Source organism: Spermophilus citellus (assembly GCF_964194105.1).
Source record: "Spermophilus citellus genome assembly, chromosome: 1".
In the NCBI taxonomy this organism is placed as follows: Eukaryota; Metazoa; Chordata; class Mammalia; order Rodentia; family Sciuridae; genus Spermophilus; species Spermophilus citellus.
The window spans coordinates 272962176-272985101 of record NC_138182.1 but is presented as its reverse complement, the minus strand read 5'-3'; the positions used below and the strand labels follow the sequence as shown (position 1 = coordinate 272985101).

The 22926-nt window shown below is 39.2% G+C and overlaps 1 protein-coding gene across 1 annotated transcript in view; it reads left to right on the top strand.

Moving 5' to 3' along the window:
* Window positions 1-22926, top strand: part of OXCT1 (3-oxoacid CoA-transferase 1) — a 142240-nt gene that overhangs the window by 70365 nt on the left and 48949 nt on the right. The window contains exons 10-13 of the mRNA XM_081279616.1: window positions 10054-10148; window positions 11662-11710; window positions 18590-18662; window positions 19269-19344. Coding sequence (XP_081135742.1) covers window positions 10054-10148; window positions 11662-11710; window positions 18590-18662; window positions 19269-19344 — 293 coding nt within the window. The remainder of the gene's footprint in view (window positions 1-10053; window positions 10149-11661; window positions 11711-18589; window positions 18663-19268; window positions 19345-22926) is intronic.

The window sequence follows — 22926 nt, the reverse complement described above, 5'->3', positions numbered from 1 at the left end:
AAATCCTCCAAATCCTGCATAGGCCAGGATTATATTGACGTATAGTGAAAGTTAGCCACTGGAGTTTCTTTTGGATCAAATGACTTCCCATTGATATTTAAACACAGACTACAACACTGGCTAGAGATAACAATTGAGATTTGTAATGACTTGTAGGTATTCTCTATTCACTGTTATTGTATTCCTTGTGAAAAATATATGCAAGTCAGTTCATCTAAGTGGTCTTTCCATGTCACCCACTCTTCTTCAACAGACTTCTCTCTCCCTGGTATGTGACTTACTAAAAAGTATTTTTAAAACCACACAAATAGTAGAAAATGACAAAGGAATTGAAGTATAAGGCTTGTAAGTTGGGTTGCTCTTCTCTGAAAATACATCTTCTTAAATTACTAGCTCAGTGTGTTCTGTGCATGATAAATAAAGTACAAATGGCATTATATTACTTTAGGCTGTGATTTGGTAAGAGCTGAGCCGAGGAGCTGTCTTTTTTTTTTTTTTTTTTTTTTTTTTTTTTTTTTTTTTTTATTGGTTGTTCATAACATTACAAAGCTCTTGACATATGATATTTCATACATTAGATTGAAGTGGGTTATGAACCCCCAATTTTACCCCAAATGCAGATAGCAGAATCACGTCGGTTACACATCCACAATTTTACATAATGCCCTAATAGTAATTGTTGTATTCTGCTACCTTTCCTATCCCCTACTATCCCCCCTCCCCTCCCCTCCCAACTTCTCTCTCTATCCCATCTACTGTAATTCATTTCTCTCTTTGTTTATTTTCCCATTCCCCTCACAACCTCTTATGTGTAATTTTGTTTAGCAATGAGGGTCTCCCTTCATTTCCATGCAATTTCCCTTTTCTCTCCCTTTCCCTCCCATCTCAAGTCTCTGTTTAATGTTAATTTTTTCTTCCTACTCTTCCTCACTGCTCTGTTCTTAGTTGCTCTCATTATATCAAAGAAGACATTTGGTATTTGTTTTTTAGGGTTTGGCTAGCTTCACTAAGCATAATCTGCTCTAGTACCAACCATTTCCCTGAAAATTCTATGATTTTGTCATTTTTTATTGCTGCATAGTACTCCATTGTGTATAGATGCCACATTTTTTTTATCCATTCATCTATTGAAGGGCATCTGGGTTGGTTCCACAGTCTAGCTATTGTGAATTGTGCTGCTATGAACATTGATGTGGCAGTATCCCTGTAGCATGCTTTTTTGAGGTCTTCAGGGAATAGTCCGAGAAGGGCAATAGCAGGGTCAAATGGTGGTTCCATTCCCAGCTTTCCCAGGAATCTCCAAACTGCTTTCCAAATTGGCCGCACCAATTTGCAGTCCCACCAGCAATGTACAAGTGTACCCTTTTCTCCACATCCTCGCCAGCACTTGTTGTTGTTTGACTTCATAGTGGCTGCCAATCTTACTGGAGTGAGATGGTATCTTAGGGTGGTTTTGATTTGCATTTCTCTGACTGCTAGAGATGGAGAGCATTTTTTCATGTACTTGTTGATTGATTGTATATCCTCCTCTGAGAAGTGTCTGTTCAGGTCCTTGGCCCATTTGTTGATTGGGTTATTTGTTATCTTATTGTCTAATTTTTTGAGTTCTTTGTATACTCTGGCTATTAGGGCTCTATCTGAAGTGTGAGGCGTAAAAATTTGTTCCCAGGATGTAGGCTCCCTATTTACCTCTCTTATTGTTTCTTTTGCTGAGAAAAAACTTTTAAGTTTAATTAAGTCCCATTTGTTGATTCTAGTTGTTAACTCTTGTGCTATGGGTGTCCTATTAAGGAATTTGGGGCCCGACCCCACAATCTGTAGATCGGAGCCAACTTTATCTTCTATCAGACGCAGAGTTTCTGATTTGATATCAAGCTCCTTGATCCATTTTGAGTTAACTTTTGTGCATGGCGAGAGAAAGGGATTCAGTTTCATTTTGTTGCATATGGATTTCCAGTTTTCCCAACACCATTTGTTGAAGATGCTATCCTTCCTCCATTGCATGCTTATAGCCCCTTTATCAAATATAAGATAGCTGTAACTTTGTGGATTAGTCTCTGTGTCCTCTATTTTATACCATTGGTCCACCCGCCTGTTTTGGTACCAGTACCATGCTGTTTTTGTCACTATTGCTCTGTAATATAGTTTGAAATCTGGTATCGCTATACCGCCTGATTCACACTTTCTGCTTAGAATTGCTTTTGCTATTCTGGGTCTTTTATTTTTCCATATGAATTTCATGATTGCTTTATCTATTTCTACAAGAAATGCCGTTGGTATTTTGATTGGCATTGCATTAAACCTATAGAGAACTTTTGGTAATATTGCCATTTTGATGATGTTAGTTCTGCCTATCCATGAACAAGGTATATTTTTCCATCTTCTAAGATCCTCTTCTATTTCTCTCTTTAGGGTTCTGTAGTTTTCATTGTATAGATCTTTCACCTCTTTTGTTAGGTTGATTCCCAAGTATTTTATTTTTTTTGCGGATATTGTGAATGGAGTGTTTTTCCTCATTTCCATTTCAGAAGTTTTGTCGCTGATATACAGAAATGCCTTTGATTTATGCGTGTTGATTTTATATCCTGCCACTTTGCTGAATTCATTTATTAGTTCTAGTAGTTTTTTTGTAGACCCTTTTGGGTCTTCTAGGTATAGAATCATGTCATCTGCAAATAGTGATAATTTAAGTTCTTCTTTTCCAATTTTTATGCCTTTAATTTCTTTCGTCTGTCTAATTGCTCTGGCCAGTGTTTCGAGAACTATATTGAATAGAAGTGGAGATAGAGGGCATCCCTGTCTTGTTCCGGATTTTAGAGGGAATGCCTTCAACTTTTGTCCATTGAGAATGATGCTAGCCTGAGGCTTAGCGTAGATAGCTTTTACAATGTCAAGGTAAGTTCCTGTTATCCCTAGTTTTTCTAATGTTTTGAACATAAAGGCATGCTGTACTTTGTCGAATGCTTTCTCTGCATCTATCGAGATGATCATATGGTTCTTATCTTTAAGTCTATTGATGTGGTGAATAACATTTATTGATTTTCGTATGTTGAACCATCCTTGCATCCCAGGGATGAATCCTACTTGATCATGGTGCACAATTTTTTTGATGTGTTTTTGTATTCGATTCGCCAGAATTTTATTGAGGATTTTTGCATCTAGGTTCATTAGAGATATTGGTCTGTAGTTTTCTTTCTTTGAGGTGTCTTTGTCTGGTTTCGGGATCAGGGTGATGTTGGCCTCATAGAATGAATTTGGAAGAGCTCCCTCTTTTTCTATTTCCTGAAATAACTTGAAAAGTATTGGTATTAATTCTTCTTTAAAGGTTTTGTAAAACTCTGCTGTATACCCATCCGGTCCTGGGCTTTTCTTGGATGGTAGTCTTTTGATGGCTTCTTCAATTTCATCCATTGATATTGGTCTGTTCAGATTGTGTGTATCCTCCTGACTCAGTCTGGGCAAATCATATGACTTAAGAAATTTATCGATGTCTTCACTATCCTCTATTTTATTGGAATATAGGTTTTCAAAATAATTTCTAATTGTCTTCTGTATTTCTGTAGCATCTGTTGTGATATTGCCTTTTTCATCCCGTATGTTAGTAATTTGAGTTCTCTCTCTTCTTCTCTTTGTTAGCATGGCTAGAGGTCTGTCGATCTTATTTATTTTTTCGAAGAACCAACTTTTAGTTTTGTTAATTTTTTCAATAGTTTCTTTTGTTTCAATTTCATTAATTTCCGCTCTGATTTTAATTATTTCTTGCCTTCTGCTATATTTGCTGTTGTTTTGCTCCTCCTTTTCTAGGGCTTTGAGTTGGAGTGTGAGCTCATTTATTTGTTGGTTTCTTCTTTTTTTGAGGAATGACCACCAGGCGATGAACTTTCCTCTTAAAACTGCTTTCATTGTGTCCCATAGATTCCGATATGTTGTGTCTGTATTTTCGTTTATCTCCAAGAATTTTTTGATTTCCTCCTTTATGTCTTCTGTAACCCATTGATCATTCAGTAGTATATTGTTCATTTTCCATGTGATGTAGGATTTTTCCTTCCTTCTTTTGTTATTGATTTCCAGTTTCATTCCATTATGATCAGATAGAATGCATGGTATTATCTCCACCCCTTTATATTTACTGAGGGTTGCCCTATGGCATAATATATGGTCTATTTTTGAGAAGGATCCATGTGCTGCTGAGAAGAAAGTATATCCATTTGATGATGGTTGATATATTCTATATAAGTCAGTTAAGTCTAGGTTATTGATTGTGGTATTGAGTTCTATAGTTTCTTTATTTAACTTTTGTTTGGAGGATCTGTCCAATGGTGAGAGAGGTGTGTTGAAGTCTCCCATAATTATTGTGTTGTGGTCTATTTGATTCTTGAATTTGAGGAGAATTTGTTTTATGTATGTCGCAGCACCATTATTTGGTGCGTAAATATTGATAATTGTTATGTCTTGTTGGTGAATGGTTCCTTTTAACAGTATATAATGACCTTCTTTATCCCTTTTGATTAACTTAGTCTTGAAGTCAATTTTATTCGATATGAGGATGGCCACCCCTGCTTGCTTGCGAGGAGCGTGTGCGTGGTATATTTTTTCCCATCCTTTCACCTTAAGCCTGTGTATGTCATTTCCAATCAGATGTGTCTCCTGGAGGCAGCATATTGTTGGATTTGTTTTTTTAATCCATGATACCAGCCTATGTCGCTTTATTGGAGAGTTTAAGCCATTAACATTCAGAGTTACTATTGATATGTGGTTTGAACTTCCATCCATGTTTGATTGTTTATCCTTTTTAAAAAAAAAAAATTTAGTTTGTTTCTCCATGATTGTCTTTCCCCTTGCCCTCTGTCTTTACTGAGGCACTTCCCACTGATGGTTTTGGTTATTGTTTTTCATTTCTTCTTCTTGTAGTGTTTTGTTCAAAATGCTTTGCAATGCTGGTTTTCTGGCTGCAAATTCTTTTAACTTTTGTTTATCATGAAAGATTTTTATTTCGTTGTCATACCTAAAGCTTAATTTTGCTGGATACAGAATTCTTGGTTGGCATCCATTGTCTTTCAGTGTTTGAAATACATTGTTCCATGACCTTCTTGCTTTCAGTGTCTGTGATGAAAAATCCGTGGTTAACCGTATTGGTTTACCCCTAAATGTAATCTGTCTCCTTTCTCTTGTAGCTTTTAATATTTTCTCTTTGTTCTGTATATTGGATATCTTCATAACAATGTGTCTTGGCGTTGGTCTACTGTGATTTTGTGTGCTCGGTGTCCTGTATGCATCTTCAATTTGTATATCTGTTTCCTTTTTTATTTCTGGAAAGTTTTCTGTAATTATCTCATTCAGCAAGTTTCTCATTCCCTTGGTTTGAATCTCTGTGCCCTCCTCTATCCCGATGACTCGTAAGTTTGGTTTCTTTATGTTATCCCATAATTCTTGGAGGTTTTTCTCGTGATTTTTTACCAGCCTTTCTGAGTTGGCTAGACTCTTTTCAAGATGGTATATTTTGTCTTCATTATCTGACGTTCTGGCTTCTACCTGCTCCACTCTGTTAGTGATACTCTCAATTGAGTTTTTCATTTGGTTTATCGTTTCCTTCATTTCTAGAATTATTGTTTGATTATTTTTTATAACCTCTATCTCCTGATAAAGATGCTTAACTTCTTCTTTTATCTGTTTGTGAAATGCATTCTCAATGTGTTCTTTCGCTGCTTGAATTTGCTGTCTTGTATCTTCTTTAAGGCTCCATTCCATCTGTCTAAGGTGTTCCTTGAGTTCTTTATATGACCATTTATCTGATGACTCTAGGTCCTCCTGAATATTTAGGCTCTCCTGCATTGTTTGTACTCCTTTTCTTCCTTGTTTTTTGAAGCTGCTCATGTTGCTTCTTGTTCTGTTTGACTGTTGAGTTACTGTTTACCCTATAAATTAATTTGATGCTTGGGAGGAAAGGTATTTGAAGGGAAGGGAAGAAGTCTCTAAAGAGAATGAGAATAGGCAGGTAGAATTCAAGAAAAAAGGGAGGATAAGAAAAATGAAAAGACTAAAGAAGTAAAAGAATAGGAACTAAAAAAGAAAAAGATTTTAAAAAAAATAATAAAATAAAGTAATAATAATAATTTTTTTAAAAAAAAATTTAAATTAAAATTAGTAGAAAAAAAATTTTTAAGAAAGAAAAAAAAATTAATAAAACAACAAGAAAGAAAAAATGAAAATGAAAGAAAAACCCAGATCAAAAAAAAAAAAAAAAAAAAAAACCCTAATAGATGCAGTCTTAGAGTTTGATTAACTTCTCTTCCAGGAGATGGCGCTGTGCCCACCAGGTCAAGTTACTCCTGTCAATACGCGGGAACCAATCACTGTGCAGTAGCTCCTCCCAGACTGGGCGAGTCTCCAATCCTGAGTGTCTAGGGCCTCCTCTTGTGTCTAGTCACTTCCCACTTTTTCTCTAGCCAGGCCCCCTCTCACAATACTGGCTACACGCCAAGTCTGCTGCTCCCGGGAGCCCTGTTTTCATGAACGACTGGGCACACTCTTCCAGTTTGCCATTCCCTCAGACCCTAAGCTTGTAGAGTTTGGGGCTGAGAATCCTCAGCGTATTTTACTTGCCCTCCAGTAGCCACGCCCCCGGTAGCTGGTGCAAGGAACCTCAGCTGTCAGCCCTGGTGGGGGTGGTGGTTCCGCTCCGCGGGACCCGCACCACCCCTGACTTCCTCGGGCTGGCTGTAGCACTCACGGGAGAGCTGGGAGGGGCCCTAAGGGTTTCCCGATGTGTGGAGAGGTAAGGCTATGGGATCACACACCTGTTTCAACTAAGTTATCTCCTCTGCAGCAGTCTGATGACGTCGTTTCCCTTTGCCGGGCGACCAATTCAACGTGTGGGTCCTCCTCTCCCAAGCCCCGTTTCAAACCAGTGGCCACTACTTGTGAAGGCTCGGTAGGCATTTACATTCGTATGATGAGAAGGGCTGACCAGTTGTTTCAGCCGGATGAATTAATGCAGTGTCATAGCTGTTTGTCTGCGGGAAGCAGGTGACCGGGAGTTTGAATTCAGCGGGTCAGAGCTCAGTGTGTGTTCTCGGATCACTTGGATTTTAAATTGTCACTCATCTTATCAGCTGTTTCATATAATTCGGCAGCTCATTCGCGCGGTGCAGATTCTGCTCTATGGTGTTCCGCGGGATGCGGCTGTGGCGGCGGCGGCGGCCTTCGGGACCCCCGGGGAGGGGGTGCGGGTTGGGGGAGGGGAGGCGGCGCCTCAGGGCCGCGTGGTCTGGGTACCAGACACGCAGGAGAGCGGGTGGGGTGGGGGAAAGAAATTGAGATCTAAATTTAGAGACTGAGCTTGGGAGGGGAGACAGCTGGGGAGAAAGAAGCAAGGCGGAGAGGCGGAGAGGAGAAGGAGAAGGGGCAAAAGGAGCCGGGCAGCTTGTCTGCGGGAAGCAGGTGACCGGGAGTTTGAATTCAGCGGATCAGGGCTCAGTGCGTGTTCTCGGTTCACTTGGATTTTAAATTGTCTCTCATCTTATCAGCTGTTTCATTTAATTCGGCAGCTCATTCGCGTGGTGAAGAGTCTGCTCTATGGTGCTCTGTGGGAGGCGGCGGCAGCGGCCTTCGGGACCCCCGGAGAGGGGGTGCGGGTTGGGGGAGGGGAGGCGGCGCCTCGGGGCGCGGGGGCCGGGTACCAGACACGCGGGAGAGCGGGCGGGATGGGGGAAAGAAATTGAAATCTAGATTTAGAGATTGAGCTTGGGGGGAGAGACAGCTGGAGAGAAGCAAGGCGGAGAGGCGGCGAGGAGAAGGAGATGGGGCCGATAGAGCCGTGTACCTGGGGGTGCAGCTTTACTGTTCGCGCTGAAGTCGTGATGGATTTCCTCCACCTTGGCTCATGACTTGATGTTTTCAATCACAGGCCTGGGCTCCGTCCCAGGCAGCGGCTCCGCGGGGCTCCGGCGGTGCGGGCCTGGCGGCGGCGAAACCACACTCAGCCGCCCAGGGACCTCGGGGGTGCTCGAGCGGCAGGGGCCGCTCGGCGCGGGCGCTGCGGACTCGGCGCCGCGTCCCGGCAGGTCCAGGTCCCACAACGGCCACGCGCCCTCCTCCTCGCGCGAGGCGGGACGTGGCTTTGGCGCGGCCTGGTCCGAGGCGCCGGCGGCGGCGGTCGGGGTGCGGGGCCGTTCCACTCCCTCCGGCTCCGGCTCCGGCGGGCCTGTGGCGGCGGTGGTGGGAGCGCGGAGGCGCGGCGGCCTGTTACCGGGCGGCGGGGAGGGACCAGCGCTCAGGGGAGCGCGGCGGTATGGCCGCCGGCGGCGGCGGCTGTGGCTCCTCTTCTTCTTTCCAAGCCGGCACTGTGATTTCTTCCAGTCCCTGGGGACCCTCAGTCTTCAGCCAATTTCAAAGACAGTGTAGAGGTCCAATCCTCACGCACCTGGCTTCTGTCCTGGATCTGGAGCTCAGGTTTCTGTGCTATGCAGAATCCGGATCCAGGCCACACCAGGTGCTTCACACGGACAGGGCTCCTGTCATTTGGTTTCCCCGGGGCCTCCGTGTCCCCTTCTGGGAGGGAAGGCCATTTTGCAGGGTGGGAGATCTCCAGGATTCACCCAGCTCTTTGTCACGTGCCCTAAGGAAGATTCAGAGTGACCAGAGGGGGATCTTTGAGCACTGAAGACAGTGGCCTTCCTCGGTGGGCTTGGCTGCCCCCCAGTCTGCACATGAGCTTCCGGAGCTGTCTTAATAGCTTCATAGACTTACTGCACTCATGAGACCTGGGTCACTGAGTTGTCTGTCCTTTTGACTTTGGTAGTTTATAATATGGTGTCATCTATAAATTTTATTTCCTGTAGCCTTGATTCATAAAGATTTCACTTTATGAAATGGTACCTCATCAGCATGCCATTATTATTTGTATTAGTTCTTTGGTGTGCTGTGATAGTGAACAGCAGTGCACAGCAGTTCTTGACGGCGTGACTATCTCTACTGGGCTCCGCCTGCCTGTGAGAAGCAGGACTGACACCACACCAGGGCCTGCAAGTCAGGCTCGACCCTGCTTTGGTCCTTTAAGGGAGAACATTCCACACCCTCAGTTGCTTCTCAGATGCCCCTTTTGTAGTTACTTTTTTATATGGCCTCAAGTGTGTTTGTGAAATGTACCTCCCTCTCCACCGTGTCTTTCACATGATTCAGTTACTAGTGAATGTCACCACAGGGACACAAAGGATTGACATGCTTTAGGCAGACATTTTGGTCTTGCCAGAAAACTTTTTGAAAATCTTAAAAATAGCATCTCCTCTTTGGAATATTAAACCATATCTATTTATTCATTAATTATATTTTTTGTTTAAAAAGCCTTAGTTTCAATTTTTTTTTCCTATTTTTATTTATTTCTTTTTATGTTGTGCTGAGGATTGAACCCAGGGCCTCACACCTTCGAGGCAAGTGCTCTACCACTGAGCTACAGCCCCGGCCACAAATCATCTTTGTTTTTCATGGCAGTTTTATAGAGTGAAAATAGTTTTTAAGCAAAGGTCAAGCCTTATATAACAATTCATCAATCATAATACATCATGGTGGTGCATGTCTATAATCCTGGCCACTCTAGAGGCTGAGGCAGGAGGATTATAAGTTCAAGGCCAGTCTCATTGACTTAGTGAGACCCTGTGTCAAAATAAAAAAGAAAACGGAATGGGGTTGTAGCTCAGTGGTCCAAAGCACCTCTGGGTTCAATTCCTAGTACCAAACAAAAACAAAAACAAAATATGAATGAAAATAAAATGTGTCTAATGCTTTTGTTAAAATGACCTCTTGTCTGGCTTCTGAAACTACCCTTTGTGGGAAAGCACATCAATGTTATTGAGAAAGCTGTGACTAATTAGAGATTTTCTATTTGGAAAATTACAAACTAGTACCCAGAGGGTGATTAGAGAATATATGCAGTTATTGCATTCACAGCAAGTTCCCTTTTGAAAAGGATTCTATTGAGATTTATATGTACAGAAGGTTTATGGCATAATCTCTCTACCTGTGATATGTTGGGCCTTAACATCTTTTTTTTAATAGCTAATTTGGGCATAGGAATCCCTCTTCTGGCCAGCAACTTCATCAGTCCAAATATGACTGTTCATCTTCAAAGTGAAAATGGAGTCCTGGGTTTGGTAAGATGGAAATTAAAGTTTTCTTAATTATGAACTATTAAAGAGATTATTTATAGTTTGCCATTTTTATAATAATTCCAATCTTTTACTTCTCAGTAAACTTTAATTATTAATGCAGTAAAAATTGTACATATGGGACCTATATATCTAGTACATAAATTTAATTAAATAATGGTCATGGACAATCTGGTTGATATTGATTGAGGCAATAATCATGACCATTTTCAAAGGCACAAGAATGCTGTATATCTGGATAAAAGCAGACTCTGATTGAAGTCAAAGGCTTACAGATTTTTTTTTTTTTAGAAAATTGTTCTTTTTACATATACATATACATAAGTAGAAGGCTTACATGTTTAAGGAACTTAGCCTAGAATGATTAACTCCTCATTTTGAAGACAAACAAAATAAGTTATTTATTTATTTATTTAAAGGCAAATTCACATAGGTCTCAAACATTAGTTGCCACTGCAGTTTGTAGTATAAATTTTAGATCCCTCTTTTGAAGGTATATAAAAATTTCATAGCCAGTATTTCTTATTCTTTACCATATATTGTCCCTTTCTCTTTTTTCCTCCCTTTTTATTTAATATGTTATTTTATAAAACTACTTACCCCTTTCAAGTAATTAGAATTGCTTTAAAAATATATACAAAATTGGCTAGGGGTGTAGCTTAGAGTACTTGCCTCACATGTTCCAGGCCATGGGTTTGATACCCAGAAATAATAATAATAATAATAATAATAATAATAATAATAATATAACAAGTATTATTATTATTATTATCTTACTGAGAATAACTGAGTAAAGTGACATAAGGATGTCTCAGTTTAGCTGTAAAGAAAGGTAACATTAAAATCACAAACTCAGGGCTTTTAGTGCAAATACCAGAAAGCTACAGCTGCCATCATCCTTCTATCTAAACAGTATATCTCTGTAGTTGGTGTTTATTGATCCTTCCAGAAAGGTTTAATGAATAACATTGACTGCATTATAGGTTTTAAATAATTTCTTTGTGTTATTATTGACATATAATAGCATAACTTTTCTTTCAGGCTGGTAATTTTTAGAAAATATTTTTCATTTGCCCAGTCTCAACTGTTAGTGTATTAAAAACTAATCAATATGAAAAACAAAGCCATGAAAACACTGGAGTTATTTAATTTAATTTAATTTTTGGTACTGGGGATTGAACTCAGGGACACTCAACCACTAAGCCACATCTCCAGTCCTATTTTGTATTTTAATAGAGACAGGGTCTCACTGAGTTGGTTTACGCCTCACTGTTGCTGAGACTGGCTTTGAACTCACAATCCTCCTGCCTCAACCTCCTGAGTTGCTGGGATTACAGGAGTGTGCCACTATGCCAGCGAGGAGTTATTTTAAGATAATTACTTCACATCTTTGGATGATAACTTTCTGGGACTTTAGGGAAGTTGTTTATATTGTAGTTTTATTATGTGATTCAGGAAAGTCTCCTTTTACTAACTGAATGTGTGCTGTATTTGACAGGGTCCATATCCATTTCAACATGAAGTTGATGCAGATCTAATCAATGCAGGTAAGCTCACTTATTACATATTTTTCCAGCATTTTCCTTTGCTATTAACTGAGGTCTGTGCCAGACAGTAGCAAGGATGTGCCAAACAGCATGGATTTGTACTCAATTCTTTGTTTCTTCATGGAGAGCATCTCCACCCTATTTACCCTCTTTGAGACCTCTCATCCAGGGCCAAGGTAAAGGAGCAAGTGCAGGAGGCAGCACAGGTAATGGAAGAGCTTGATGGGTCGGGCAAGGTCTTGCCTACAACTGGAGAACACTCTCAAAGGGGATAATAGAGGAGAGTTAACAGAAATGATAATTTTCAAGTATAGATTGGGTTAAGGGAAACCCAGAAAGGATGGCAAAATCCCACAGGGAGTAACTATCACCTCTTGGCCTTAAGGGGCAGTAATAACAGAAGCCTCTAATAGGAACTGTGTCTGAGATCAGTTAGTAGCAGCCTGATGGGTGGAAAGTCTCTTCTGTTGGGTTTCCTGCCTTTGGCCAATCCCAAGTGGAGATAGGCAAGCCTTCTGTGAATAGAGAAGTTGAGAGTGGATCGATAGCAGCCAAAAGAAAAGTTCTAGTGCACCGGGTGTTTTGTTGAAGGTGATTCTCACTGTCCTCTAGTCCTTACATGAGTGAGACAGCATCGTCCACAGGACAGCATTGCTTAAGGATGTGTTCTGCCACAGAGCTTCTTTGCGTCTCTCCTGTAAGCATGTGCTCTGTCTGCTGTCCTCTGCCTGTTATTTGACTGGGATGATAGAACCACATTTATCAGCAGCCCAGAGGAAGAACAGGTCAGGCCTTGTGCTTGAGCCAGTACTTCATTGTATTAGAGCTGCAGCTCTTCTTTGGGACTTCCCATTATAAGCAAAATTCTATACTCTAACATCATTTTCTTTTATTTATCCTTTCCCTCTATTCCTTGTTTTTGGGGGCAGTGGGTTGGGGTAAGTACCGGGGATTGAACTCAGGGGTACTCGACCACTGAGCCGCATCCCAGCCCTTTTTTATTTAGAGATAGGGTCTCACTGAGTTGCTTAGTGCCTTGCTTTGGCTGAGGCTGGCTTTGAACCTGCAGTCCTCCTGCCTCAGCCTCCAGAACCTCCGGGATTATAGGCTTGTGCCACCGCGCCCGGCTTCTTCCCCCCATTTTACTTTGCATTGCAAACTAGCATTTGTAAATCTCAAAAGTGATGTGATCTGAACATAAAGGTCAGCTGCCAAGTAGAATTGATGTTTGATACTTGGAATTTTTGAAAGTAATACAACTTCTGGTTGAATAGTTGAATTAGTTAACAGGACTCAAGTCTGAAAGGCTCACTGGGATAAAGCAATGACATTTAACCAAGGCTATAATTTAATTGGACTGTACCTTTTAGCAGTAGTTCATTGATCTGTGAAAATATTTGCTGCTTGGTTTAATTAATTTATGATGTTAGGGAATTATTTGCAAAATGAATAACTCCATTTTCCAGATTTCAGGCTTGAGTTCATAAGACCCATTTTTCTTGGAAAAATAGTTAATTTTTTCAATTTCATTGTTGGATGGTAGAGTCCATTGAGTTTAAAAGTAACTCAGCCCTAATGAAGCCCCTGGTTTTATATTACAGCTTCTGAAATACCACATACAATCTTAAACTACTTTGTAAAACAAGGATTCAGTGCTAATGGGAAGCCAAGCTGCAAATCAGCTTAGTAATATTCTAACTCTCACTGCAGTCTTTTTTGGAATTTTTGTTGCTTTTGATATTGGTTCTTTTCAAAATAGGAAGGAAAGTTTGTTTTTGTTTTTTGTTTTGGTATCGGGGTGCTTAACCACTGAGTCACATCCCCAACCCTTTTTTATTTTTTATTTTGAGACAAGGTCTCATTAAGTTGCCAAGGTCTTGCCAAGTTCCTGAGGCTGGACTTGAACTTGCAATCTTCCTATCTCAGCCTGCTGAGCCTCTGGGATTATAGGCATGTGCCACTGCACCTGGCAGGAGAAGTTTTGAGTTAGAAAACCTAGAATATAAATTGGTGATTTCCTTAACTCCCCAGATTACCTGGAAATTACTTGAAAGATTGATCCCATTGTTTGGTTTAATTTACTTTTATACAAATCCCTTTGGATGAATATGAAGAGATATGTTTCTGGTTATTAGAATTATTACCAAGGATTCCTTTTTCTAAATAATAGTCTCATGTCATGACTTAAAAATAAATTACCACTGGGTAGTACCATATGGCTTTTTCATGTGTGTTATACCATTTAGACCTCAAGTGGAATTTGTTACACAGATTGGGAAATTGAAGCACAGAAAAGGCAAACGATATGCTCAAATAACATCGAAGGTACTGAACTTCCAGTGTCCTGCTCCTGCTCCTGCTCCTTGGCCTCTGTCTCTCTATACTGAATGTTGCCTGCTGATAACCTGACTTTTATGGAGGTGCAGATAGCAGTTCTTAGAATGGTTCAGGAGTCCTATGTTTTGAAATTTTTACAAGTCTCAGGTTTTTGCTTTTATGTTAATGTATATTTTGTATTCTCCATTTCTTCGTGTTGTTTTCTTATTTTGAGATGCAAATAATGTTTTAAATAACCTATCTTTCGTTAAAATTTCTTTAGAAAGAACCACCATGCTGATATCATGGCGTGAACATAGCCCTGGCCCTGCTATATACTTGCTGCAGTAGTGGTTTTCAATGGATTTGGGGTGAGGGTGTGGTTTTGCCTCCCTTGGGACCTTTGGCAATGTCTGAAGACAGTGTTGACTGTCATGCTTGGGGGAAGGAATAGAATCTAGTGGGTAGAGGCCGGAGATATTGCTAGACATCCTACAATGACCAGAATAGCTCCCCACAAGTTATCAGCTCTTTGAGGATATACCACAAATTATCCAGCCCCAAAGGTCAATAGTGTACAAGAGGAGAAACTGTGTTAGAGGTATCTGGACCACATCTGAAGAATCACAGTCCTACAGGCTGTAATCCAAGTAGCACAGCAGCATTTCCTATCTCTCTAATGATTGCACCCAGCCTTTGCAGCCTTACCTTTCACCACACTCTACAGGGACATCTTTGTCTACTCACACTGGGTTGCTGGGGAGGTCCTGATCATGTCTCATAACTTTCTTTGTTGCATGCTGTGCTCTTACTGTGCCCTTTACATTTTGCCCTCTTCTTTTTTCATCCCCATCTCTCTACTGGTAACTTGCTATCAAAATGCTTTACACCCATCCTTCAAATTCCAGCTCTTATTCCTTTTCTAATCCTTCTGTAGCTCAAAAATGCCCTTCCCCGAGCCAGAGTCTACAACATATCTGCGTCTTTCTCATAAGCACGCCGCAGTTTTCCTTGTGATTATTTGTCTGTGTTCGTCTCTTGCTGGATAGCAGGCTCCTTTTGCTGAGCGCATTAGTTTTTCATGTCCCCAGACCCATGGCCTCAGCATTACCAGGGACTTTTTAGGAAGGGAATTCTCACCCCATCCCTACTGATTTAGAGACTCTGGTAGTTTGATACAACATCTGTCTGCATTTTTATAAGCCTTTTGTGTGACTCTGATGGTTTCTTAAGTTTGAGAATCAATAATTTGGGGTAGCTGAATTTTGTTTATACTATTATTTGAGGCGCATAGTAGATATTTATTCCCTGTTGAGTAAGTGATCTGTTAAATTATGGGACAAAGGTCACTAGGAAATCAAATCACTCCACTGACCAAATATTATGAAAAGATTCAGATATAGTTATAGAAAAATTGGAGGAGTCAGAAATCAATCAGGAATAGCCAAATAAGAAAGTCACCTTCATTTATGTTGATTATCTTATTATTTATAGTTATATGTCTTTCTTTCCTTGATCAAATTTAGATATTTTATTAGAAAATCATGGATTTAACTTTAGAATATTTATTTGTATCTAAATGTAGGATGTTTAAAAATGCTGACAATTCAAAAAACTAAAAATAGGACCAACACATGATCCAGCAGTCCCACTTGAGTGTGTGTGTATATGTGTGTGTATATGTGTGTGTATGTGTGTGTGTGTATGTGTATATGTGTGTGTGTGTGTGTGTGTGTATAGCCAAAGGAAATGAAATCAGTAGGTCAAAGACCTCTATCTGCATTCCCATGTTTGCTGCAACATTATTAACAATACACATAAAAATGGAAACGATCTAAGTATCCAGCAACTTACCAGTGGAAAAAGAAAATGTGGTATGCATGTATAGTGGAATACTATTCAGCCCTGAATGGATGGAATTCTGTTGTTTGTGACAAGAGTGCAATTAAAGATTGTTATGTTCAGTGAAATAAGCCAGGAACAGAACAGCAAGTAACATGTGTTCTGTCAGATGCGAAATACACAAAAGTTGATCTTATAGAAGTAGAGAGTAGAATAGTGGTTACCAGAGCTGGGGTTTGGGGGAATTGATCAATGGGTACGAAGTTAAAGTTAGGAGCAAGAAGTTCTGGTGTGCTACTATACTGTAGGGTAACTGTAGGCAACAGTAATTTACATTTCAAAAAGCCAGAAGGAAGGATTTTGAATATTTCTATCATAAATAAGTGGTAAGGCTTAGAGGAGATAGACATGTTTACCTTGATCTGAACATTTCACAATGTATACATGCATTTAAACATCACATAAATATGTGCAGTTTTCATGTAGCAGTTAAAAATCAATTTTAAGTAGAAAATCCTGATGATTAACTTTACTTCAAAAGAATGAGATGCTAGGATGTATTAGCATGGCCTGATAACTGTTTTCCTTGAGAGTCATTTTCTGGATTCCTTAATAAAAAAATATTATGCTGCCTAAATCATACAGGCAGAACCACAGTTCTCCCCCTGGATCTTGAAGTTTCCAAAGTGTGGCGAACACTACCTTCTATGTATTATCAGCCAGTGGAACTCTTTGGAAGTCATTGCAATTTAATACCTAGAAAACAAACAATTGGAGTTTTATGTTTTTCTCCTTTCTTGTTCTACGAATTCTTCCTCCTTGCCTCTCTATCTCACAGGATGGGCGAGGATCTGATTTTGTTGGACATAGAAGTTGTATTAGGATAAGGGCCGACATTGTATGCTGAGCTCCCATAACCCCACCATTTAAGCCAGCTGCTGAGTCCTATGGAATTTCTCCCTAGAGGGAAGATGGCATTGTATTGTCTCTTCTATAAGTAGGTTTGGCGAAAGGAATAATAATAATGACAATAATACAGGCTGATGTTTTGGGAGCTCATTGTCCATGCCAGACTCTAGAGAAAGTTCTTCACATGGGCTAGCTCACTTAATTCCCCAGGTCTAATGTGCCATCTAAAAGCCCTTTCTAATCATACCTGAAAGTGTTTTCCAGAGCTTTTGTTTCATGGTACTTCAAAAAATGTGATAGTTTTTTTTTATTGTTTAGAATCAAACTCCCTTGGGGGAATAAATATTTCAGCCTAATATAGAGATTTACTCTTTGTCCATATTCTTCTCAACTGGAGGAGGCTGTTGATATAAGAGTTGTCTTTCAGCAGGGTCAGAGGCTGGGGTGTAGCTGTGTCCCACCGCTGGGGATGACACGCCACCTGTGGTCCTCATGTGTGCAGGAGCTTTGCTGTGTTCCAGTCTTGGAATCACAGATTTTCTTCCCGCTCTTTATATCTGCCCTCTTCACTCAGGGCCATGCGTGGGGTGTTCTCAGAGAGTTGACTTACCTGTGGCCAAGTGGTATGTGAGCACTCTTCTGGTAGAGACCAGAAGCTGTTCCTGGGTACCTGAAGCTCCTGAGCAGACAGGAAATAGATCACTAGATGACAGCAGCGTGGGCAGAAGTCAGGTGTATAAACTGGATAAACTCAAAAGATTTTTTCCAGCTCTAAACTTTCATTTATTACATGATATAAATTTTAGAAGTGCTTTCAAAAGGGTCTCTTGAAGTTAACATTACATTCGTTGGCCAGTGTTACCATATTTCCTGAGTACACCAAAGCCCAGTGATTCTAGTAGTAGTTTATAGGAACAAGAGAGTAAAGATTGATCAGAGACAGATGAAAAGAAGAGGGTTTGGGTTTAATGATATTAAGGAATTAGGCAGGTTCTTTCTACTTTTTTCTTTGATGTTTTATTTATATATTTATTTTTGCCCCAGCATTATTGAGGTATAATTGACAAATAATAATTATATATATTCAGTGTGTAACAAGTGATGATTTGATGCACATATACCTTGTGAAATGATTACCAAAATCAAGTTAATTAACATAACTGTCATTTTTCTTTGTGGTGGGAACATTTCCTCTCTAAGCAAGTTTCATGTAGGTATGCAGTGTTATTAACTAGAGTCACTGTGCTGTACGCCAGATCCTTAGGACTTATTCATCTTGAAACTAAAAGTTATTTGTTGATCAAAAAAAAAAAAAAAGAAGGAAAAACTGAGAGACATCTCCTATTCCCTTCAAAATGACATTTCTTCTTCTATTCATATTTATTCCACCAGCTCTTTTCTCTGGTGACTTCTAGTAGCATTGAATTCTGACAGTGTCACCCCAGAATTCCCTCATTTCTACTCACATTTTGCAGTGACTTCTGAAGGGAATGGGGTGGTGAGAAGCTCAATAGATATACACAATAGAGGGGTGCTTTGCCTATAGAGAATCCAAATAATAATACCACTAAAAGTTGGTTTACTTCTGGGACCACCTTGCAGGGGCAGTGCTGAACAATACTGGTGACAGAACACTCCTCTTCACAGGGTGGACAGTTCCTACTGTGTCCCTCCAGCCCTATGCCACTGCTCTGCATTTGGTAAAGGGAGCCTACGTTTCAGACCTTTCTGTTTAGAATGCTATTCTAAACATCTAATACAGCCTTTTTTTTCTTTCTTTCTTCTTTTTTTTCTTCTTTTTTGTGTGTTTAGGCAAGGAAACAGTTACTGTTCTTCCGGGAGCCTCTTTTTTCTCCAGCGATGAGTCATTCGCAATGATTAGAGGGTATGTAATAACGGAGCCCGTCATGTTTCACAAGGTGTGGAGTGAGCTGAGTCATCCCCTGAGCATGTGAGCAGGGCTCTGAGACAGCCCCACTTCTCAGCTAGAAAAACTACCAAGGCTTTCTTGGCTGCAAGAAGATATGAGATTATTCCCACTGAAGGCTGGGCATTGAAATATGCAGCCCACTGTTATGAAAAGAACCCCTAAAATGGAATATGTATCTTTGTGCCAATGAGATTGAAATAAACTTTTCTGAGGTTCTTTCTTAGGATCTCAACATTTTCTTCAAACTGTGTTTTTACTTTCCAGCTACCATTTGCCTTCAAATTGAGTTACATTTTTCCTCGCCAAAGGAAACAAATTCACTGTGCACACCTGTGTTTAGTTTGTTTTTGGAGACAATATAGGCTATAATTTTTTTTCAAAGAACTCTTAATGGTTATTTCTCTGCATCAGCTTAGAGCTATTTAGAAATCAGTTGTAGAGAAAGAAAAGGCAAATGTATTTCGGGGGTGGGGATAGAGTTATTTTAATTACTGGCAATTGAAAGCAAAGGAAATGTAAAGCTGTGAAATTTGCTTTATATGTCCTATTTTTCTTTCTCAGGGGACATGTCGATCTAACAATGTTAGGAGCAATGCAGGTTTCCAAATATGGTGACCTGGCTAACTGGATGATACCTGTAAGTAGACACTTTTCTTTTTTTTTCCTTTTGAATTATGCTTGGGTCAGAATAATTATTTTTCAAATATTGAGGAAAAAAAATCTCAAATTGCTATGAGAGTACAATATTATTGTTTTAAAAATGAGTAAATATTTTGTATATATTTCTTGTTGGAATCATACTTTTATTAAGCAGGCCCTGAGAAGTATTCCCGTGTCTCCAGTTTACTCTGTAGTTGAAACTAAAAATAGGCAAGGTCAGGGTCAAAGTAAAATTTTTTCTTTTAGAGAAAACAGAGTTGGGAAAGATTAAAAAATATTGGGTTAATTATATTCTGATGAGACTAAGAAATAATAAATATTATTATAACTAACATTTTATAGTAGAAAAAACAACTGATAAGTTCATTAATTTTATGTTGATTCTATTTTTATTCTTCACAATGATTAAAATCCTCTCTTGATTGGGCATGTGACCCCATAATAAATCAGTCACATTGTCTTCTATTATGGAATGCAAACTCTATGATGGTTAAACATGCTTGTGAAATGTAGACAGTTTTTATTTAACATTAACCTAAATCAAAGAAGAAACCTCTTAAGAGTTAGTTTTGGAAATAGACTGCAATCAGTAACTTAATTCACAAGTGCTGTTCATTATATTCCAGGCTGTTGCTTTCAGATTACATGCATGGAGATGACAGTGGATGTGTGTCCATGATTATGAGCTCATTTTGGCTGGTAGCTTAGGTTTCTCTTTGTGTTTGTGTTTAAGGGTTTCTGTGGGTTTCTTAATAGCATCAGCTAAAAGGAATCTTGTTTTAAGTATCCAAGGCTGGCATTGTGTGATGTATCAGTTTTATTTTAAATCTCTGAGATTTTTTTGTAGTAATTTTTTGAGGAAGGTTAATATAGTTGATTAATATAGTTGATAACAATTTTAGTGATCATGGTAGTTTAGCTGTGTGGATCTAATAACCCCCAAAATATTATTGCAAAGTTTGAGTAATTACAAAATCCCTGATTCTCAAACTTGTTGCATATTGGAATCAATCACCTTGGAGATTTAAAAAATATTGAGGCCTGGATTCCAACCCCAGGCTTTCCAATTTAATTATTTGAGATGTATCCTGGGTACCAGGTGGTTTACGAAAACCTAGATAATACCAGTGTGTGAAGAAGTCTGGAAGCAAGTACATTACAGAATAATCACTATTCACTCATATTTAAAATATAAGGGAAAAATACCAGGGACTCAACAGTCATAAGAACTCTTAGGAAATCATGGATTATATTGCCATTTGAGTTATGAAAATATTAGTCCTAAAAATTGATCATTCTAATTAAGCTATGATTTTATAAGGGTTGGCAGCTTTTGGAGTATTCAAAAAAAATCAGGGAGGGACTCCTGAGCAAATTAGTGGGTCAGATCGACAATTTCTGGGATTGCTTATTGGTTTAAGAAATTGTAATGTATTTCTGTTTTTCAAATTTTATTAAAAGGCCGTATGGGTTTGTAAATGGAGTATAGGAAGGCAAACCCTGGGTTTTTGCCCCCACTGTATCAGTAATCAAAGTATGACCTTGAACGTATCAAGCTTTTTGAGTTAAAGCATCCTCATCCATAAAATGAAGATCTGAGACTAGATGATTTTCTGGGTCACATCTGGCTCTTCTAACATAGTGGTTAAGAACAAGAGCCCTGTAGTGATATAAATCTGGGTTGAAATCCTATTTTTCCTACTTGCTACCAATGTAACTTGAGCCTCATCTGTAAAATAGGAATGATATGGTAGTTTCTACTAATAGGACTCTATGAAAGAATAAATGGGGAAATGCATACAAAGTACATGTTGCAGAGCTCCACACGTATATATGGTAAATAAGTGGGATATTATTTTGATAAGAAGAGGTTTTTGGGATACCTGGCAGAGAAGGGAATAGCATTGGTTACTGTAAGAGAAGCAGTAGGGTTTTTAATTTGTGTTTCTCTAGACTAATGATTTTTTGAGTTGGTTTGCACAGTGGTCCTGGGCAGTGGAGCAGAAAATGTTCAACAGGTTCTTTCTTTCAGGGTACTTGAGCATCTTTAAAAAGTTGGTCTATGTATGATTTGTCTATATTGTGATTCAGCACTCCATGAGGATAGAAGCTGTTATAGTGAGAAGGCACTATGAGATTGTCTTTGTAAGAAAGATTTTCCTATGTGTATCATATTTTATATATCTTCTTAAGATTTCTGTGGGTGATTAAGACATTGTTTCTTTATAATTTTCTTAATACGATTTTAGAGCTCATGAGTTTCTGAAGGAACAGACCTAGTAGGGTGATGATGAGGAACTCTGGAGCATCCTAATGGAGCATCATGATGATCCAAGAGAAATGGAGATAAAAGTCTGGTTCTGTCTGGTTCCACTCTTCTGGGAAAGAGGCGGGGATGTCAGTTCTGATTGGCATTTCTTTTTTTCCTCTTAGTAACTACTAATCCCTTCCTGACTTCTTTGCATGTGATACACAGTTTATCTTTGTATTCTTTGAAACTAAGGATAGCACAGTGTCAAGACCATGAGGTTTAGTTTAGAAGAGATCTGGTTTGAATTTCAGCTCTATCCCTTACAAATTACGTGATCTGAAACATGTTTTTGTTAAGATTAAGGGAGAAAAGAATGAAAAGTGAAGCACTGCTACACTCCATAAATATTACTTTCACCTTCTTTAATGTTTTATTGTTTAACATTAAAGAAGGGAGTATCTCCCTAAAAATGCACCAGTGTAAGCAAGATGATTTTATAGGGGCCAGTTCAACCTGTTTATCCTGGGTTCCTATTGTAGAATCAAGAATTTAAAAAAAAACAAAAACGATTTGAGAATACCTTTCTTGCTTTTGTTGGGCATAGATAAGATATATATCCTCTCCTCCTTAAAGAGCTTCAGCAGACGATCTATTTCTATTTCTTCTGAAGATTTATGATGATTTATAAAATTTAGATATATTTTTATTGCAAGGTCTGACAGTCAAGAAGCTAAAAAGTTCAGCTTTATCGTATCATTTTTCATTTCCTTTTATCTTCTTACTGAGTTTAATAATTTTTCAATGGTTGTATAAGCCTTGAGTTCTCAGCATCCTGGCATCACCATCAGTCATTGCATTGTCATATTATAATACACATTAAACCTTTAAGACAAGCAAAGGTGTGGATGCTATTCGTCTTACTCTTCAGTAGCTTCTTAGGGTGCAGCATAGGTCCCACGTACACAGATTTTTAACAGTTGTTTTGTTTTTTTTTTCCCTGAGTATCTCAAAAGAGAAAAAAATGACAAAATAGTACTTCATTCCTTCAAGTTCCCAGCTTAGCATGATGGAGATGATGGTAAAACCCCAGATGAGCTAAGAAAAGCTGGGAAGATGTACAGTCCCAAGAATCTACATTCAGATCTGCTCTGCTGCCTTCCTAGTTCCTATTTTTGGAGAACAGCTGGCATAGATTATTGACTGCTGAAGGGAAACAGATGCGAATGATCAGTAAGGGAGATGGTACTGAAAGCGTGAAACAACAGTCCACTGCACAGAGTAGCCGTACATGAGTGATATTAGACAAGG